The 21,782-nt window shown below is 37.9% G+C and overlaps 1 protein-coding gene across 2 annotated transcripts in view; it reads left to right on the top strand.

Moving 5' to 3' along the window:
- Nucleotides 1-16,187, top strand: part of SLC44A1 (solute carrier family 44 member 1) — a 62,217-nt gene extending 46,030 nt beyond the window's left edge. Inside the window, exons 8-16 of one of the 2 annotated variants that reach the window (XM_080637078.1) lie at nucleotides 1,993-2,120; nucleotides 3,001-3,187; nucleotides 5,683-5,848; nucleotides 8,859-9,015; nucleotides 9,471-9,554; nucleotides 10,591-10,728; nucleotides 11,774-12,010; nucleotides 13,655-13,735; nucleotides 15,942-16,187. In XM_080637078.1, the coding sequence (XP_080493204.1) occupies nucleotides 1,993-2,120; nucleotides 3,001-3,187; nucleotides 5,683-5,848; nucleotides 8,859-9,015; nucleotides 9,471-9,554; nucleotides 10,591-10,728; nucleotides 11,774-12,010; nucleotides 13,655-13,735; nucleotides 15,942-15,965 (1,202 nt within the window). In that variant the 3' untranslated portion in view covers nucleotides 15,966-16,187. Of the gene's footprint in view, nucleotides 1-1,992; nucleotides 2,121-3,000; nucleotides 3,188-5,682; nucleotides 5,849-8,858; nucleotides 9,016-9,470; nucleotides 9,555-10,590; nucleotides 10,729-11,773; nucleotides 12,011-13,654; nucleotides 13,948-15,941 lie in introns of those variants that run through there. The other variant, XM_080637077.1, reaches the window with a different exon arrangement.
- Nucleotides 16,188-21,782: the final 5,595 nt, after the last annotated feature.

The raw sequence follows: 21,782 nt of genomic DNA, 5'->3' as shown, positions 1-21,782 counted from the left end.
TGCATATGTCTTGCAAAAAAGCCACCTTTGTAATTGCAGTTCTCTCCCAGAGAGCACATTGCTCCTTAGTGGCTTGCTGCACACGCTGTTTGGCTGGCAAGCTTCCCGTTGGCCTAGCTCATTATAGCCTCCATAGGCAATATGGGATATTCCTCACAGCACTTGTAGCACAGACCTAAGCATTTCCTACATCTTAACCTGCCTTCTGAGCATGTCAGCAATGCAGCTAGTCTGGGTGTGTCTGATGGTATACCCACCCTCTGGGTGTACTTAAGCATGCATGAATCAAAGGGCAACTTATTATTTATGCAGCCTCAGGGGATCTTGGGATGTAGATGTGCCCACACAACCGTGTCGTCTTGATCAGTCCCTTCAGTCATCTGAATAGCTCTGTAGGTGTATATAAGAGCTGTTCCTCAGGAGAGGAAGCAATGCTTTTCTGGCATTTTTAATAGAAATCTTGTATTTCCGTTTGACTTGGAAAGTTCTGCATGACCTAGGTCATGTATGAAATGCAACCAGCTGTGCTGTCTTCGGAATGGCTACACACTGACTTATCCAAAATTATATAGCTTGCATGAAAATAGCCTTACTTTATCACATTAACTTTCACATTTGTAAAACTAGAGCTTTCTACTCTTAATACTCAGTAGCTATGCCAAAATGTATGGGGAGATAATTGTAGGGAAGGAATGAAAATAGAATAATCGTATTAGGAAGCACTAGCAATTTAATTCTTGCAATCATGACTGCAAGGAATGGAAAAAAAAAAATCAGACCATCTATGTTTTTTCGGGATCACTTGTTTTTTTTCTGCTCACTGGTCTTAGGATCTGTGACTACAGAAAAGCTAAAAAAAAAAAGGTTTCTTTTTTTTTCACTCTCTTTAGAAATTTTGAGTGAAAGAGTTGAATAACTTATTGCCATCTGTTGTTCTGTTCTAAAAAATCACACCCATTACACAAACTGAATAAGGACATGCCAATTGTGAGACATACTGCTTGTTTTGTATTCACTGTTTGCTTAGGAGATGCCAAAAGAGCATCTTCCATTTCAGACCTGAGTGGAGTACCTTGAGCAATGGCTTCTGATGCCTAGATAAGCTTATGCAGCTGAATCAGAAATAAGAACAGAACAGAGAAGGATACTCAAAAGATATCTATACATATATATATATATATTTATATTTATATTTATATCTCAGAAGGGGGGAGCTCATCTCTCTGAGGGGCTGGAGTCCTCTATTTAAGAAATGTTCTACCTCAGACAGGTAGCTAGGATAGGAGAATGATATTCTGGCCACAAGACTTAGGATTTTGTAGCAGGGTTAGGAGAAAGTTATACTGGCTTCCTGTGCCTTTCACTGATGTTTGTTCCAATGCTCAAAAGACACCGCGTGATGAAGAGGTAGTTATGTGTCAGTAGTCCAAGGTGCCATTTTCAGCATCAGGGCTGTTCCTTCTTTTCTTGATTAGTCTTCTCAGGAGTTGTAGACTCCTTTTGTTCCTTTTGTTATTTTGCACCCTAATCTAAAGGCCCCTCTCTGTTTCCCTTCCTAAATTCTTACTCCCTATGTTATTATACACATATAAACATACATCCTACCATATAACTCTTTGTTTTTATTTTTGTTCCTCTATTGCCTGTGTGCTGGAAGGTGTGATCTTCATTGTTAGGGTTCCCCATGAAGTAGTTCTTTCATGCACTTCACCCTAAAACACAAAGAGCTGCAAGTCTCTTAAGTGGTCATAGTATTGTGAGTCTGGGAAAGGAATATATCCACTTGAGAAGAGGGCAACAGAGGAGGACTAAGCAGTTCTCCTTCCTTCAAAGTTCCTGTTGGGTTAAGCATCAGTGCCCCTGAGTATTCTTTACCAGACTAGACTTAAAAAGAAGAAACTGTTTAGTTCCTTTTCTGCTAGGTAGTTTAACAGTGTCACACAGAAGGAGCATCTTTCATTTACCCTGTCATTTTTTTTCTCTCAAACATAGGTGGTACAGGAGTCCTGTGGTGGCTGTATGCTAAAGAACGAATATCTGCCAGTGCTGTTGAGACTCAAATAGCCAAAGACAATCTTCAGGCTCTCCTGATCTATGCCATTGCAGCTACAGTCTTCACGGTATGCTTTGCTAATGACTGTATTATTTTATTGTTCTGATGGTGTCTTGTTTTTTTATTCAGGTGAAAGGTTTATGTTGCACACATTTTTTAAGAGCTTATTTCTACTCCAAGCTCTGTTGCAGTGGGTTTGTTTGTTCGTTTGCTTTTTACTTCCAGGCATTGTTCTTTAATACCTGGTTTTGAGTCAGGAGAGATTTCCTAACCCTGCAGCTACTTTCCTCTACCACAAAATGTCCACAGGGACTTCCAAGAATAGCTACAATATTGGACTCCCAATCCAATTTCACTTACATGATTTTTCTTAGGTTCCGCATTCAGGGGTACTTAGCCATTTCAGTTTATTTTAAAGTCCTTTAACCATTCCTACTTCTGAAATTGGTTGTTCCCAAACTTTTTTCATTAACAGAAACATCATTGTGAGCTGAAATACTAACACTGGTTATTGAACCAATTTATCTTCTTTAGGCCTTGCTTTTTGTTTCAGAGTCACTGACTTTACTACTAAAAGTTGACAATGTTTAACTAACTTATATGACAAGACCACCACACCATGCTCAAATATAAATGTTAAATTGTATTCTTCATTACATCTTGCTGAGTTCACTGGTTTATAGAACAACTGAGGATAGAATCTGGTCTAATCTAATCAGCCTGAGCCTGATGATGATTCCAAATACATAATTATGAGATTGGTATTCTGCAAAGTGTAAGTTGGAAAATAATTTCTCACCAGAAGAAGCTGATGCAGATTTTACATTTTGATCTTGTGATTCTATAGATAAAGTTAATTTGCTGCGTTTGAATATCCTAGCTGTGCAAAATGATAGCTTACTTATTTTTCAGTTCTCTAAAATGTGATTTTGAAACTTCTCCTCTAGGTTATCTTGTTCTTGATAATGTTAGTTATGCGTAAACGAGTAGCTCTCACCATTGCCTTGTTCCATGTGGCTGGCAAGGTCTTCATTCACCTGCCACTGCTAGTCTTCCAGCCGTTTTGGACATTCTTTGTGCTTATCCTCTTCTGGACATACTGGATCACAGTCCTGCTTTTCCTTGGTACTACAGGTAAGCAGCTACCAGGCTTATTTTAAATAAATTCCACTCCATTTTTGTATGGTTTCAGGCAGTTAGTTAAAAGGTGTGTGTGAACCTCTAGGAAAAAAAAACCCAAAACACTTACTGTGCTTCTGTTCTTGTCTGCTTTGATGACTTCAAAACACTTGTTTTGAGAAAGTTGTATGCTTGAGTTTGCATTCCCAGTATGTCACTTTGTGCCTTAGGATGGCTTTTTGATTTGACGCAAGTTGGCATGTTGCAAATCAGAAAACTCCATTAGTAAGAAGGGTATAACAATTTTTTTAAAATAATTCCCTCTTAATTTTACATAAGCAGGTTAAAACCAGCCTAATCTTGCATCTGATTTCATAAGCTATTGTATTGTAGTCACTACTCATACAGATGAAGACATAGTAATGAAAGGGCTGTTGCACACAATTACAGTCTCCCAAAATGTAAATATACCAGAAGTAGTTTTCAGTTGTTCATAACTTACGTGTCCAGTATTATTCTTGCATTTTCCAGGATTATTAAGGAGATTTTCTGTGTTTGTATTCTGAGAGCAGCCACTCTACTCTCAATTTCTGCCTGCTGTGTAGAGCATAGAACATGAGAGCTTTATGTTCAGGGACTGACAAGGACTTCTAAAATTATTTGGTTCTATAGGTCCTAATCTTAGTTACTTCAGCACAGAAACCTAGCAACTGCTTTTTAAAATGGGAGATGACTATGCTTTTTGCAATAAGTTGTAGGCAGTAGATACTGTCATTCATTACTAAAAACTTAAAATTTTTAAATTTATTATTTACTGCCAGTCCAATAGTAGCAGTGTTTCAAGTCACAGAGCTATTTCAGGGTAATGCAAGGTAAGTGTTTTTTTATTTCATAGCCACTTAGCAAGGGATGGAGGTAATAGGATTCATGTGTTCTTGATCTCATTCTCATTACAGTTGAAATTTTAAATTTTCATTACATGCTGTGCTATGTGCAGAAAATGTTTGCCTCTAAAAGTGAGTTAAGTCTCAGTTCCATGCTTCACTCTGGGAGTTACAGACCACTGCACAGGGACTAAATTTGTAGCAGAATTTAGGCTGATATTATATTTTACAGACAGAACTCTTTAATTCACCTTGATTCTGCAAAGACTAATGTATGCCTTTAGCTTTATGTGCACTCAGTATCTTCACTGATACCAGTTGAACAAAATCTTTGTGCAAGTAGGTACAGATCTTTTCAATCCAAACAAGGAAAACTTAAAAAGAAGCCTACTCTTAGGAAGAACTTGTTCATTAAAACCAAAATAATTTCCATAGTTCGGTTTATTCACAAGAAAATGCTAATTTTTTTATATAAGCACTAAAGCATAGCTAAGAAGGTGGAGAAGGTGCCATCAATGCTAAGTCAAAACAATGGTGTTCAAGGTGTTTTACACTTGATGTAACACGATGTTATTTCCAGTATTTTACTGAACCTCATCAGCTGTTCACATAACTGTTGTGTAAGATAAAACATCTCAATGTGGGTTAGCATACTAAACTAGAGCTTATCCTAGGAGGGTTCTAATATGTGCTATCAGACTAATGCATCATACTGCTATTCAGATTAGACAAAGAGTCCAGGCTGAACAACCCCAACGCTCTCAAGCCTGTCTCCATAGGACAGGTGCTTGTCTAAGCATCTTCATGGCCTCCTCTGGACTCACTCCAACAGGTGCACATCCTTCTTACATCAGGGCCCCCAGAGCTAATGCAGTACTGCAGGGGGGGGTCTCATGAGAGTGGAGTAGAGTGAGGGAATCACCTCCTTTGACCTGCTGGTCACGCTTCTTTTGGTGCAGCCTGAGATACAGTTGGTTGGGCTTGCAAGCACACACTGCCAGGTCATGTTGAACTTTTCACCAACCAACATCCTTTGTCTTTCTCCTCAGGGCTGCTGTCAGTCAGTGTATGAAATCATATGTTTAAACTTTCTAAAGCTGCTCCTCATGTCTGTAAATACCTTTAAAGCTACAAATATTGTTGAGATACATGAACAAAGACCATAAGGGAAACAAAAAGTGATTGTTAATTTTGACATCTAGATGTAAGGAGCTATGAAGTTTAATCTTGATTCTTACTGTATGAATAATACCAACAGAGCAGCAGACTGAAATTAGGAATGACTGAAGCAGGCTTTCATTATGTTTATAGAGAATTTTTGCTACTTAATGGTGGTTAGTTTTGGAAATTTTTACCATGTGGCTAAAAATTAAAAATAGTGTGGGATTTTGGGTATACTCAGAATGTTTTTGGTTTTCTTTTGTAGTGCCTTTTTCAAATGCCATTATATTGATTGTCTCAAAAGCTGTATCTTTCTGATGAACAGTCCTCCTAAACATGACATTTAGAGCTAGTAGTAGAAGCTAAACGGGTTCTGCTGTAGCCAGTTATGAACTGCTAATGCTATATGCTTCCTTCTTTGTTGGTGTAAGCACCATTGCATTTTTTATCCTCATTTATTTCTAGGTAATCCTGTCCCAAATGAAGAAGGATTTGTTGAATTTAGAATGGCAGGTCCTTTGAAATACATGTGGTGGTACCATTTAGTGGGACTCATCTGGATCAGCGAGTTTATCCTAGCATGTCAGCAGATGACAGTAGCAGGGGCTGTTGTAACATACTACTTTACAAGGTAAGGACAACTTAAGTCTACTGTGAGTAGCCTAGAAATTGATTTAGCAGGAAGAATGAGGGATAAAGATTTTGGGGAGGATACTTGTTTCCATCCTGAAAGGTGGGGAGCAATTGAATTTTATTGACTCTTTTAAATCATATCAAGTTGTATGATAATTTGGTTTGTTGGTTATATATGGTATTCTTAATATTTAGGACTTGAAGTCTTGTTTGCCTTGTAACGTGTGCACATTGTATGGACATGGATGGTTGTTTACAAAGCAGGATGCACCTGGAAGGTCATCTGTGATGCTAATAATTATTGCTGATAAGCTCAGTAAAGATTAAAAAAACATTGAAAGCAATTGATTATTATTTGAATTGCAAACCAGTGCCCTTTTAAAATTACAGTACCTCATTAATCTTTTGTACAGAAGGTTACTTAAGGTCTTACTATATTCATCATTTACATGTAGATTCTGACAAGATCATATACAAATAAAAAGTGATACAAAATAATGTGCATTAAAGTTCTACATTTTATTTCTATATTTGGGTATTAAATTATGTAGCAAGGCATACTTTATGCTGGCTGTTCTGCATGTATCTGCTAGCTGTTTCAGAAGGCAATACTAATTATTAAGCAATGGTTTTACCAAACTTCATGCACAAGAATTTTTCTTCAAGTGAAAAACTGGTTTTAGAATAGCAAATTTAGCTTTGGGGTTTTAGTCCCTAGTAAAGAAATTAAAAGATCTTATTTGAGTCATTTAGGACTGAAATTTTTCAGGGAAAAAAAAAAAAAGTGGTATCTGACACTGTGTTAGTATTTTGTGAGAATAAATGGTACATCAGTGATATGAAGTATTATGGAAATACTTTTGGAAAAAAAGAAGCAAGTACATTAATACCTGTTTTATAAAAGTATGGTTCAATGAAGCTTCTCCACATGTCAGCCTAGATATTCGTAGTTCATATTACATTTCTTTAAAAAAAAAACAACCCAAGCCCAACCCCCCCCATCTGCATTTTATTGTTCAGGAACTAGGTAAGTTATTTTATTTTGGATATTCTCAAAGTCTTTTCCAAACAGTATAAATACAAATCCTCTGGATAAAGAGCAGCATGAGTAGAGTATGTTGACAAAACATTTAGCAATGGTGGTTTACTTAAGGAAAACCAAGATGTTATTGCCAAGACGAATGCATTAGTAACCCAAATACACATGTAGTTTAGCTAGTGGTTTTTCATACATGTTTTTAGCTTTTCATATGAAGAATATTGTATGCAAAAATTTCTAATGATATCCAGCAACTACCCTCTTATTCATGGCATTTGCTTTTAAGTGTCTGGTATTTAAAATAATGCGGTTTTAAATAATGCATACAGATATTTTTCAAATGCATGAGTCCTATCACAAATGTTTAATTGGTTTGTCTTTTTTTTAATTGTGGCTGTTATGTGAATTACATTTGACTCTTTATCTGCCCTAGTCCTCACAAAAATATCAAAGGCAAGGAATTAATTTTTTGTGCTGACAGAAATTCTGTTATTTTATTAATGATGAAGTACTCCAGTATACCAATGAAATACATCTATGAAGTTATTATGAGATGTTACAGGGATGTAATCTCTTGAATAATTAAACTAGATTGAGTAAAGAACTAGGAATATACAGAAAAGAGATGACAATTTCATACTGAAATAGATTGCTTAGCAGTGTATACTCTTCTTTGGTAAGTTTATGTATTTTCTGTCACCTGAGTGTGAATTCTTTTTAACTGTATCCTGTCATTCCATAACAGGAATTTTATTTTAAGTTAATAAATACCCATTTCTCTCTACTGTTATCCTTTGGTGCTTTTTAAGACATAATTCTGATCTGAAAAGTGACTTTGTAAGAAAAGAAAGGGCATTAGTTTGGAGCTCCCCATTATTTTGCATATTAGCACCTTTCCACAGCAAATGAGATGAAGTTATCCATGCAGAAATGTTTTATATGTGTCATTCACATATAAAATATGATGTTAATTCACAAAATGTGATATAAAATTCACACATGTCATCTCTTCATTCACCTTAGCTGGATGATTCCTCTCAGACACTAGCAAACATCAAAATATTCTGCATTACAGACTCGTCCCTCAGTTATATTTGCCTCAAAAGGAGGAAGTAGTTGGGTTGTCTGGGTGTAAGACTCAGACCATTTATGTGATTTTGCCCAAGGGAGAATGGAATTTGGCTTCTCCCACCTAAGCTTCAAAAGTTAATTGGAAGAAAACACAGAAATGTTAGCACTTGTTCCTTTAATATGCTTGTAATTATGTTTGCATTTCTAATAAAGAAGAGCCATTCTTTAAATGTTGAATAGAGCTGTTCTTTGAAAGAAACGGAAGTGGCTTCCCTGGTAGGAAATATAAATAAAAACTTTAAGGGGAGTTGCTTCAAACCTGTGAATGTGAGTATTCATCTGACAGCTTAAAAATATTCTAGCTATATTGCAGTAAAAAAGCTTGTTTTAGGGCTTAATACTTGGGTCCTTGAGGATATAATAGCTAAATCAGAAATGCAAAACATCAGAGAGAAGGATTTACCTAATAAATAAAAATAGTAATGTCCTCTCCAAAGTCTCCACAAAGATCTCCAACAGAGCAGAAGGGGAAGACAAGTTTATCGGTAGTCCCATTGAAAAAAATACTAACATTGTTTCTCGCTGGGTTTGGAAGGTTTTGAATTGCACACCATCAAATGTAGTTCTATAGGAACTGCTAGCTGGTGATAGCAGTAATGCAGACAGCTGCTAGGAATCCTGCCCTTAAGACATACTGATTCCTTTTCCTATTCCTGTTACTGCATTAGAGCCAAAACTGTGGCTTACACAGACTGACAGTGTGGAGTGAACAATATATCCTGAAACCTAATATAAGGATAACACATTCGGTTTACATGTTATTTATTGAGAATTTGTAGCACTTCTGGATGATGTTGCATGCATACTGATCATTCTACTTTACTCGTTTTCTCAACAGGGAGAAAAGGAATCTGCCATTCACTCCTATTCTGGCATCTGTTAATCGCCTTGTTTGTTACCACCTAGGAACAGTAGCAAAGGGGTCTTTCATTATCACGCTAGTGAAGATACCACGAATGATCCTTATATATATTCATACACAACTCAAAGGAAAAGTAAGAGAAATAGATTACATTTTCTTACGGAAACTCAAGGCCTGATGTTTTTTGCACATTTATGTAATCTGTGTGGGAGGATGGAAGCCTTCTTTTGGCATAGATTAAATACAAGTAAGAAATTTTTCACTATGAGTGTGGTGAGGCAGTGGAACAGGCTGCCCAGAGAAGCTGTGGCTGCCCCATCCCTGGTGGTGTTCAAGGCCAGGTTGGACAGGGCTTGGAGCAACCTGGCCTCTGGCAGATGAGTTAGAACTAGATGAGCTTTAAAGGTTCCTTCCAACCGAAACCATTCTATGATTCCATGAATATCTGGTCTTTAAATGACTGTGGAACTGAGAGGGACTGCTTAAATTACCAACCTATCAGTTACTGAAACACAAAGGATTATTGTTTGCTTAAGATCTGTTGGTTTTCTTCTTTATCTTTGTTTTCCCACATTCTGTGCTCCCTAGGAAAATGCTTGTGCTCGCTGTATGCTTAAAGCCTGCATCTGCTGCCTTTGGTGTCTAGAAAAGTGCCTGACCTACTTAAATCAGGTAAGCTTTTTAATATTAAAAGTTTATCTAAGGGCTGCTAATATACAGATATATTCCCAGAATGCTGTCTTGAGGCTAAAATATAATGTACCATACTATGGAACTGAACTTGATTTATGGTAGCTCAGTCTTGTCTCCATTACGGAAATTACACTTCAGATCACTCCATTAGTCTTTGTTTACATTGCAAAGGTGAAAAATAGGCAGTATTCATCTTTGCGAATATGGTATCTCAACCTTGTAACAATTTATTTAGTGGTTGGAGATGCTCCCCCTCATGTCAGCCCTGTCAAACTACATAACAGTTTCAAAAAATACGTTTGCTGTGAAAGGGAGGGAAGCTTTTCTAGGTGTAATATTTAAGGCTCACAGAATTGAAAACCTGTATGTAACATCAAATTGTCATTATAATTTACAAAGTGAAAAGAGTCGCAAGTTGCAACACACTGGCTGCTCAGACTCCTTTGTAAAAGAGATTTTACTGGCCTGTGGTTCCACCTCTGTGAAGTATATCTAAAAATATATCTCTTTTCCCACTGTTCACTTTTTTGCTTGTGGAAGTATAAAAAATAAGATCAGAAGAAAGTATTTTAAAAAACCCAGTGTAACCCTTGAAAATTGTGCTGGCTAACCTTGAATGCAGTCGAGTGAAGTATCTAGAAATTATCTTGGTGGACTTGTATGGCTCCCAAACTCTTGTATTTCCAGAATATTTTTCTAACTACTTAATTGCTGTAGTTAAGCCACTGCTCACCTCCTCCTGCAGAGAAATTGCAAATTCTATTTAATTAGTTTTTTGGAATAAACTTGTTAATGCATAAATGATGAGCAAGGGAGGAGAAGAATAGTAATCTTCCACCTTGTATAGTCTTCTGTCAGCTGGTACGTACTGTTTGGTTCAACAACTCTCAAGGGAATCTTTGTTCATTAACCTCTTATAACTTCTGTGACTTATTCAGAAGCTGTATCTTCCCCCTCCACCCTCCCATCTGAAATACCTGATCATCTTTTGAGATCTTCAATCTCCTTTTCCCAGAATGCATATACAGCCACAGCTATCAACAGCACCAACTTCTGCACCTCAGCAAAGGATGCATTTGTTATTCTAGTGGAAAATGCTTTGCGAGTGGCTGCCATAAACACAGTTGGGGATTTTATGCTGTTTCTAGGAAAGGTATGTATGTCTGCTATATACAGTTGTTACAGGCCTAAATATTAGCAAGCTTTCTTTAGCAACGGCTTGAACCTCAAATACAACATGCATTAAAATTCCTGTTTCTTGGCATGCACTCTATCAGAGGATTAAAAGGAGACTAGAATAATTGCTGTGGTCAGCCACATTTTTGGGTCTCCAGCTGTTGGAAATATACTTCATGGAACTTAATCCAGTGAATTATTCCTATCCTTTGAATGATGTGTCATCATTTACTAAAAAAATTAATACCAATCCACTCAAATGCATAAGCATTCGGACACTGGTTGGGCTCAGCTGTCTTCCTTATTACGTTCCTCTACTTTTTTTACGTCAGAATACAGTAGTCTGATCTTTTAATCTAGTAATTAAGCCAATAAAATGTGAGAAGCAATAAACACATAATGAAGGCATAGGTGCTTGGGAGGTAATGAAATTGCATAACACGGTTTTATGGAGGGGTCTAAAAGGTGTTAGAAAACATCTCCCTGAAAAGATGTCTTTGAAATTATTAGAGAAATGCACAGGTGACAGAAATGTTAAAATGAACAGTGCAGCATATAAAAATTAGTGTCAGCTAAAACAGTGCTAGGCTGACAGCCTGCCTCCTCTATCATGCTCCTTCTCTACCAGTTCAACTTGATATTTTCATAATACAGTAAAGCTCACCTATTCTACGATTCATAATATTAGGTTCTGAAATGTTCAAAATGTTGAGTTACCACAACAATTGTATTAGTCATTTTATTATTCCCAAAGACCAAGCTGGTAGCCAGTGAAATAGATGTCTGTTGAGGTCTAACACACAATATAGTTCTGTGGAGACTGTTACATGAAGTGCCTCATGTGAGTTCTGATCTACTTTCCCCTGTATGCAGATGAGACAGAGAAAATCAAGCAAAATCAATCCTTTGCAAAGCAATAAGCACACAGGTTAAAAAAAAAAAACAAAACAGAACAGTATCAGACCAAAATAAAATGTCAAAAGTCTTCTACCATTAAGTTTGTCTACTGTTTTCCTTTTCAGGTCCTGATTGTCTGCAGTACAGGTTTGGCTGGGATCATGTTGCTGAATTACCAACGAGATTACACCATCTGGGTGCTGCCACTCATCATTGTCTGCCTCTTTGCATTCCTGGTTGCTCACTGCTTCCTTTCCATTTATGAAATGGTTGTTGATGTCCTTTTCTTATGTTTTGCCATCGATACAAAATACAATGATGGGAGTCCTGGAAGGGAATTCTACATGGATAAAGTTCTTATGGTAAGTTTTGCCTTGTTCTCTAAATCTACAGATATGGTTCCATAAAATAGGTATTTTGACAGGGAAGTGAACTCACTAGCTGGCTTTAATATGTTTTGTTTGTTGTTTTTTTTTTAATCTGGTTACATTGCTGTCTTGTTCATGGCTTGATCAGCAAGCAGTGTGATAATAAGTAATTAATAATAAGTAAGTAATAATGCTTCCTTCCCTTGGCATCACTGATATCGGCTTCTATTTTCTGGCTGCTAGATCTTACAGAATCTCACTCTTGGGTATCATTTCTTGTTAAATGATACAGTGCAGAATGGAAAGAAGCAAAAGAAGGGGTAACGGCTTGGGTTTTATGCTTTCCTAAGAAGGATCTCTCTTAGGATATGAAAAAGAAAAAATATCAGAGAATTCAACCCCACACATGGATAGTGACCACACTGGAGTTTTTTGTCTTCAAATAGACAGCAATCAGAATTTGACTGTCTGTCACACACAGAAAAAACAGGTTTTATGTTCTGTCCTGGAGCCTAGTTGCTACATCAAGGCCTTTTGCACAATTCAGTTCTGAATTGTTTGTTCCATCGTATCCTTTGTTCACTCTAGCTAGAGACCAAGACATAAAAATCCTGCCTCTCAAGCTTTTCAGTTTGTTTTCGAGTAGGTAATTTTCCTACCAGTATTTTGTGTCAACCATAGAATATGTCACTGTAAAATACACACTCATGCGTTGGCCAGAGGAAGATTCTCTTGAATTCTAGGCATAATTTCTTTTTCTGATTACTTGTTAGAAAACCATGCCAAGAATTTAGTATTAAATTTTTGGTAAAACACTGCAGAATCTAGTGTATATAGTAGCTAATGAGTTGGTTTTTAGCACAGGATAAGAGTAAAATGCAGCATGCTGTCCTGGAAGATAAGACAGATAACTTTTAAAAGCATTGTGGGTTTCTTTAGTCAGCAGTTGATATCACAAAACACCAGCGGCTAATGTTTGCTGAAATTTGCTACAGAATGCTTGCCTTTAAAAGAAAAAAGAAAATGACTTAAAATTGAATTATAATCTTTGCTAATCCTCATGAATAGGTGATTTTGATCCAGTGAAAAATTTAAGTGCTTGAATTGAGGGAAGTTGGGGAAATCAGCAAGACTGCAAGCATTTGTCTCCAAGTGCCTCTGTTAATGGAGTTCTAACATTAGACACAGTTAACAGGATGGGATGTAGTAACTGGGATCTTTGGGTTTTTCTGTGGGATTTTTTTTTTTTTTTTTTTTGAAGGTTTTTTTTTGTGTGTGTGTGTGTGGTTTTTTTTGGTGGGTTTGGGATTTTTTTTGTTTGGAATTTCTTTTTTTTTTTTTTGTGAAAACCACCCTTTACCTTCCTGCCCCATATAGAAGAGCGTTGTGTGGTAAATGTGAAAGTTCTATCAGCACACAAGGCATATACCTCTGTGGCTTCCAGAATTAAATGAGGGAGACCTTTGTGGTTATTTGGCAGGCTTTTTCGATCTTTTGTGGACTATATCTGAACAAGAGAAATGAGAGGAACAAGTTGTGTTGACATTTTGAGCAGTTGCATCTTAAATTTTTGTCTTGATATTTGATGTTTGGAGTCTGCTCTAAGAAAGCTCTTTTCACTTCATTACTGTTTTTCAGGAGTTTGTGGAGAATAGTAGGAAATCTATGAAAGAAGCTGGTCGGGGAGGTGGAGCTGAGGGCAGAGAGCTAAAACCAATGGTAGGTGCAGATGAGGAGGTGGCGATCCTCCAAGAGTTTCACTTTTACTTCTTCTCCCTCTTTGTCTTTACTGACTGCACTTCTTCAGGAGAAGTTTTTGTTCTCTGTATCACTCAAGATGTTCTGCTTTTTCTGTTTGTGAGCTTGCCTATCACCTGGATGGCAGAGTTTTTGTCACAGCTGAGACCATCTCCTGTAAAAGTAAGATGAAAGGAACTGTGTCTTCTGAAACAAATGCATCATTTCATTAGGATTAGTAGCACATGCTCTGTGGCATGCACACACAGTCGCAATTGCCAAATATTCTCAAAATAAGGTGGCTCTGGAATTCATTGGGCTTTTCTGAATTTAATCATTTTTTCAGCCATGAGCTGAACAATTTTTGTTCATCTTCTGTTCACCATAAAAGCCTGAAGAACACTACTGAGTGCACCCATTGTTGCAAAGTAGGACCAGGCATTTAAAGCTCTCACCAAATTATTTTATATATTATACAGTGCCATGGAATTGGATACAGTGATTCCTTTCAACCTGCTGAAATGACATTTCTCCCAGTTGTTTGTTTTTATTGCCAACTACTTACGTTGCTTGTCTCTTGTGTGCTTTTTCCATCTCACACTGTCAGATACACAGACAGTGAACAATGCATCATTTATGCTTCTGCAGCCTGTTTTACTTATGGTGTGCCTGTTAGGAAGCCATTGCATGTCTGAGTAGCCTGGACTAAGGAACAGCTATACATGGTACAGATAACAGATAGGAGGATGAGTTTGGAAGGTGGAGAAGTGAGAACATATGATGGAGAGCCAGGCTGGGCAAGGTATGAGTTGTCATCGTGCAATATTACTTTGTGAAATAAAATTTTGTTCCATCATACTTTCTCAGAGTATTTGGGACCTGACTCAGTTCCTTACCATGGGACGATTTTTTAACCTAATGGAATCTAAATAAGAGTATGCTAACAGTAGATTTTTTTTTCAATGATGTACATGAAGCCATGTTGCATGAACACTTTTTGACCAAGCTGGAATAGGTTCCTGGTGTAAAGTGGATAGATGTGTAGCTTTGCGTGTGTTGCTATTTCATTATACCAATTTCTAGATTTGCTTATGCCTAATTGCTGCTGTGTTTATACATCTAAAAAAACTAATTCTATTCTCATTTACTGTTTTATTCTGGGAGTAATTCTAGCTGTTCAAACAAACACTAATGTTGAGGTTTTCAGAGTGATCTAAATGCTGTAGATGTAAAGACACCATTAAAATTATTGAGAATTGGGTGTGCAAACACTCTAGTCACATGCAGAAAATATCTCAGTCCAAAATTTCATTATGTCAAGCTCTAATTCAAACAAGTGATTTACCTTAAGTGGTTTTCCACTTATGCTGTCATCAGTGCTAGCACAGATTGCAACTTAGCCTTTTTTACTTGACTGCCTAAAGCTTGGATGTTAAAGCCTATTCACTGTGCCCCTGCTTGTAAAAGGGCAAACCAAGTACTTGCAAGTAAAAGACGGTCTTGTTCTTTTATGAACATGACTCTCGGTGCTTCAGCCTGGCACTGTCTCAAAGTCCTCCTAGGACTGCTGGTGAAAATGCTGAGCCCTTCGGGCTCACCCTGAGTGTCACCTGCTGAATTACTCCCAGTTTTGCTGCTCATGTGGTTGTCTTGTTTGGAACTGATGGCGCCGTGTTCTCTCAAATGGTCTTCCATTTTTGGGCATTCAGCTCCAGTTGATTAGTTTCTGGAATACTAGGATCTCACTTTCTGACAAGGACAGGACACAGCAATTACCTCCATGAAGTTTCTTATACCTTTCCCCAAGTCATTGGCAAAGGCCTCAGTTACATCTAGGATAGGGTCACTCATAATCCTTTTCTGTACTAGTAGTACCTATAGTCCCAAAATTTGGTATCTGAAAATTAGTTTAATTATTCTTCTTTTTTTTTTTTTTGTTCTTTTTTTAGAAATAGTCTTTTCTGTTTTGCTTCAGCCTCTTTGAAATGCAGATATTTCTTAGACATGACAATTAGTTCTAAAACTGAAATGCCCTAAATGCTGGGACCTTCTGTTCTTGTATCCAGGCACAAGAAAAAAACAACTTTTCACTTTTCTTTCTTTGTGATTTCCAGTGACCCGTTTGACTCAGTTTCTCCTTGTCCTTTAGCATTTGTCTAAGACTGTACTGTATGACTTTGTTTTCTAGGCCTCTGGAGCAAGTTCATCTTGAAACTAGCCAGCCATATTGGAACCCATTGACATTCCAAAACAGTATATATATACATATATACATGCATATATATATATATATATAAATAAACAGCCAAAAGCAGAGAAAAGGAACAGGGATTTAATACTTTTTTTAACAATTATTTTTGTGAAACATGTACTCTTTTCATACGGGTGGCTTTTACAAGCAGCTTTATCATTGTTCCATTTTTTTAATTATTCATTGTGGTCATGGAAATGTTGATTCTTATCTGCCTGATATTTTACAATCTGGAGGAGGTATCATTGTAAAGATAATCTGAAATGATGACTGGTGTAGAGACAGATTTCCCATGACACTGCTAATGTGGTGAGAGTTTTACTTGCTTAGTTTGTTTAAATCTGCATTAAAGTCAGGACAGTTATATGTAAGGAAAACCTTCAAATCAAGAAAAGTCTCAAATTTAGTTTTTCAGAAGGTGGTTTCAGTGAGAGTTCGTTCAATTTGAACAGGTTTGCAAGCAGTCATTTTACTTTTCAGCTCTGGCTGGGCATAGTTTTGTTTTGTCAGTATCAGATATCACAATAACCAACTCCTCAGGTATTCAGGTGTGTGGGAGCCCTTGCATCTCCTATTAAACAGAAACTACAAAATGGGGACAGAAAATTTTTATATGCAATTAACTTCCTGTTTTACTCTACTTACCCCTCATACCCATTGCCCTCTATCCTCCCCTTGAATTCAGTAGCCTTCTTCACACTTCAGCAGTGCTCCTTTGAAGGGTATGAATTCTCCATATGAAACAACTGAAATAACATTTTTAAAGCTCAGTCTTAGTCATACTCATGATTAATTCATGACTAGAGATAAAGATGCTGAGGATGGAAAGAGAAATGGACTGTACACCTGTACAAAAAAGTACTGTATGCTTCATTTCATTCATGCTGGAGAGCTCTGGGAGGAGGAAGGGACTGTTCGTTACCTGTCGTTTCATCCCTATTTGTATGTACTGTAGCGGGTGGCTAAAACAGGAAAGGGCAGAGAAACATTTCTTTGGAAATGCAACTGCCAGGATAGTTATCTAAAGTTATCAAATAATAACAAAAGAACATGCTTTTTTATTATTTTTAGATACTTATATTTCTTTTCAGTCTGGAAGCTCACCAGATACAAATGCTAATATTAAATTGTTCGGCATACTGTAATGGTAAATGCTTAGAAGTGTATTTGCTAAGAATTCATGATTCTGTCTATGCTATATACTCCTTTTGTTACAATTTTTTTAAGAAAACTATTTTTGTTAATGTAAAATTAATATTTCAGAGCAGAATTTTTAAACTTATTGCACTAAATACGAGCTCTGTACAAATGAATAATGCCTCGATGGTTCGATCACTCCATTCAAGAAAATCTTTTGGAAGAGAAAAGCCTTTTTACAGAAGGTTTGCAATGGAGTGGAGTGGTATGTCTAGCTAGAGACATGCACAACTTGTCTTACAAAGGTTTAATAAGTAAGCAGTTATCTGTGCTTCCTTTCAGAGGATCAGACTTTCAAATTGCTGCCGAAGGTTTAAAAAAATATATGATATCGTGTACCTAACCAGTGCTCTTACCTTTCGGCAACAGTGAAATATTTCACTCCTGCTTCTATAAATCATTTGATAAATTTGTTTAGTTTTCTTTCGGTAAGCCAATTAAAAGGATTTACTCTTTTCGTATCACAGAACCCAAACTACATGAAAGTAAAAATGCATTTAGAAATTATAGCTGCTGGGGAGGCAGGGAGACAGAATTATCCAATCCTGCCAGCTCTTAGACAGTTAAGGAAACCAAATCGGTAGCTCCACTGACATCAGGAGAAAGTTGTAAGTTACTCGTCCGTGTAAGTGCTAACTGACCTAGAGCTTCAACCTAGGGGTTCAACCTGGACCACTGGAGAGGCCTCTCACTTGAACTTAGAGATCAGGCTATCTAGAAGCACTGTAGCAGCCTTAAGTTCGTGGAGAGGAGACATTCTTGCTGTACCAATGTGTAAGACAGCAGTGGCACTGAACACCGATATTTGTGTATATCAATGGGGGTTAGCAACAGAAATTTAGAAGCTGGCTTAGATGAACCTTAGAAACTGAATTCCAAGGCCAACAGATTTATCACATACCCAGTTGCTTCCAGAGAAACTAATTTCCATCTTGTTTGGAAAATATTGAAGGTGCTTTGATTGAAGCCTTGAATTTTGCTCATTTTGACAACAAATTTCTGCTATGATCGGTTCCACAAGTTTGTGTTCTCTGCTCACTGGAAGTCCTGGGTGGGGACTTTTCTCTGTAATCGCAACTAGAACTGCAGTTGGAAACAAATTTTGTATTTTTGTATTACTTGACTGTGCACCATTTTTATAGCAGTTTATCCTGTTTTAAAAATAAATTTGTTTTATTTACATGGTGTTTAAAAGATACAGGCAACACTTTTCTATGGGTAGTTGTAATGTTTAAGTGGCAAATCTATATCATTACCAAGTTCTTAATAAAATCGTGTGCACCATTCTTGAGTGTATATCCAACATGCAGAGCTTTTCAGTCATGCCAAAAAAGCGTTCCATCCACATGCAGGCTTTCCAGTGGCCCTTTAAAGCTTTTTGAATATCCTTTGAGGTTCATTTGCAAACAAACTACAAACTGCCCTCTTCCAGCTCTGTCTTGTGCAAGGAGGCAAGCAGAAGATGACATCTGAAGAGACAACTTTTCAGTTTAGAAGTTTAGACTCTGCTTTCCTTCCCTAGTACAGATAGTGGCGTGGGAGAACACTTGACATGTAAATGGCTAGTTGGCCATAGAGGTGCTGGGGTCTGCCAGTTATGATGGATTAAATACTGGGTTTTGGCAGCTGGTTATTAAAGCCAGTATATGGACTGTTTTGTGGGAAGCGGTCTAGACTAACTAGACAGTGATGCTGCCCTGGGAATAAGACTGCAGGAGAAGCAGGTAAGACAGCTGAGACAGAGAAATCATCTCCTTGGGAAGTCCACTGAACTTGTGGACTTAGTGCTTGAGGACTGGAAATTCAATTTGGCCAATTTGAGTTTAAAAATTAAGCCAGTGGGATTGCCGGTTCCCAGCATTTGGTTCCTCCAAATGGTCTGCTTTGTAGCCTTTGATCAACTAGGTTTTAAAGGAAAATAGCATACCATTCTTTAAATTGTTTACATTTTTTCCACATTATTTTACTCTCTTATTTGGAAGTTGAGCAGCAGCGTGTCATCTTTATTGCTCTTCCAGCCCTAGAGAGCTATGTTCTTTTAGGTCTCATTTCTGTACTGCTCTTCCAGCAAATGAGTGCCAAGTGGCCGAGTGTCAGCTCCCCTTTGTTCCACTGATGTTAGCACATGCCTTCTCACCTTCCTGAGGCAATGGTTCAGGGTATTCCCTGGACTGATTGGGAGGGGTAGTAGGTGCTGACCTGAAGTTCTGAGGTGGGTTTTTGTTTTGTACAATATCACTCCATCACTGTGCTTGCTGGCATTAGGAGTGCAGCCCATCACTTTTACAGTTTCAGTGCTGCTCTAGATTTAAACATATGGTATGGTCACCTTAGAATTGCTTATTCAGCTTTTCTGTAGCTTATGTTCACACTCCTAGCTGCCAAAAACAGGATGGGTTTTTACATGTGGCCTTAGCTTGGCATAGTAACCCAAGGACTTTCTGCATTAGGAAAGCATGTCCTAGACAGAAGGGAGAACTTAAAATCCCAGTTACACACTGTAGTGGGTTGACCCTGACTGGCAGATAAGCCCCTACTCTGTTGCTTGCTCAGTACCCCAGCAGGATGGGAGAGAGGATTGGAAGGACAAAAAGTGTCAAGATAGTTCAAAGAAAAGAATCCCAAGTGATGCAAAGGCAGTCACTCACCACCTCCCACCAGCAGACCAATGCCCAAGCAACAGCTACTTTGGAACCACACGCACACAGAGTTTTATTGCTGAGTATGACATTATATGGTATGGAATATTTCTTCAGTCTGTTCAGGTCAGCTGTCCTGGCTGTGTGCCCTCACACCCTCTTGCCCAACCCTAGCCTGCTCTGCTGGGGTGGCAGAGTGAGAAACAGAAGGCCTTGACCCTGTGCAAGCACTTCTCAGCAACAGGTAAAACGCAGTTGTGTTAATCAGCACTGTTTTGGTCAAAAATCTAGACCACAGCACCGTGCAGACTGCAGTGAAGAAAACTAACTCCATCCCAGCCCAAACCAGTACACAGGCCCACTTACCCAAGAGTTAATCCAAGACTTGCTCCCTGCATTTCTGTATAGCACCTTCTCAGGGTGGTTGCTTCTTTCTGAAAGGGCTTTTTTTGCCGCAGGCAAGTAGCCTGCTCCGCGGTGCTCCCTTTCACTGAGGGAGCAGGGGATGCTAGCTCTTACTCTTTCAGCACAAAATGGGGATATAAAGCAAAAATGAGCCCTTTCTGTATCAGTGTTCTGGCAATTAAGCAGCCAGTGTTCGAGACAACATATTTATATGCCCTCGGGGCATGCACTTTAGTGGTTTGTTCTGAGTGGTTACGATGTATTCTATGAATGTATGTTATAGAGTCAGAATAAAATGCATGTAGCAGACATATACTTATCATCGCCATCCAGTGATCATTTGGTTCTGAGCGAATATTTACATGCTGTATTGAACATGGCACAGTCATTCTAAGAAACAATCTTAAGATTTAAAAGTAGATACCTAACAGCATTTCTGTTTTTAAATCATGGCTTTGCCTGTGCAGATACTATTTACTAAATCTAAACATCACTAGTCCATTGTTTCTTGAACAGCTTGTGTGACATGTTATCACCACAGAAATCCTATTTCCTCTTTGTGGAAAAAAAAAAAACAACCTTGTGTTTCCCAAAACAAAACCCAATAGGCTTATTTGAAGCATTTCTTGCACTCAGCTTACTTGTTGGGATAATGGAAATTTACTCTAAATATTTCATTTTCAAATGCTCTTTCAATTACTTCATCTCTGCTGCTACTTCCATCACATAACAAAATATAATGGAGACTAGTAAAACTGTATTTCTTGTGTTCTGTAGCAAATACTGTTCTCAAGGTATTTTTATTCTATTTGGAGAGATGAGGGATGAGATGAAACTTGTCTCTTGTGATGTGGGTCATGTATAAAAGGCAGAATTTCTGATCTGGGATGGCGCTGTGATGTGTCTTGCAGTGTTTGCAAGCTAATGCAATCAAGCCAAAGCTCTTCAGAGATATTGGAATTATGAAAATATTTCTAGGGACAATAGGTAGCATGAATCTATCTAAAAATACCCATTTGGAGGCTAAACTATCTGACATTCATTTGACAGAGATCTGTTAGAACAGAACTAACAGAAAACCGGTAAACACCATCAGATTCTACTCCCCTGAGGTCAAGTCATCATACACGAGTATGATGAGTTAAGTCTTTTAAGCATTTGGTACTTTTCTATAGAAGAAATATGGGACTCCCCTTAGAACCAAAGTTGCAAGCATTCGGAGCAAAAGTACCATCTGACTTTAGAAGAACTAGCCTAATTTCAGTAACACAGAGAGCTGGCTTCTCTGTGTATGTGATGGAAGACGCTGGCAGCATAGGTGGCTACCATTCCTCAAGTGAACCACCACCTCCCTCCTATTTGAGTGAAATAGGAGCAGCTAGGGAGTATTTCAGACAGGTTTTGTGAGATCAGGACGCTGTCACTCATGAAACCCAGCAGAAGCTGGGCGCTCACTGCACAGTTTCTAATTCTCAAATAAATACTGCGTGTGCTCCAGTCTCAATATTGGTTGGGTCCTGCCCTGCTCTGACTGAAA

This window comes from Psittacula echo (genome assembly GCF_963264785.1).
Source record: "Psittacula echo genome assembly, chromosome: Z".
NCBI lineage: Eukaryota > Metazoa > Chordata > Aves > Psittaciformes > Psittacidae > Psittacula > Psittacula echo.
This window is presented reverse-complemented; position numbering and strand designations above follow the sequence as displayed.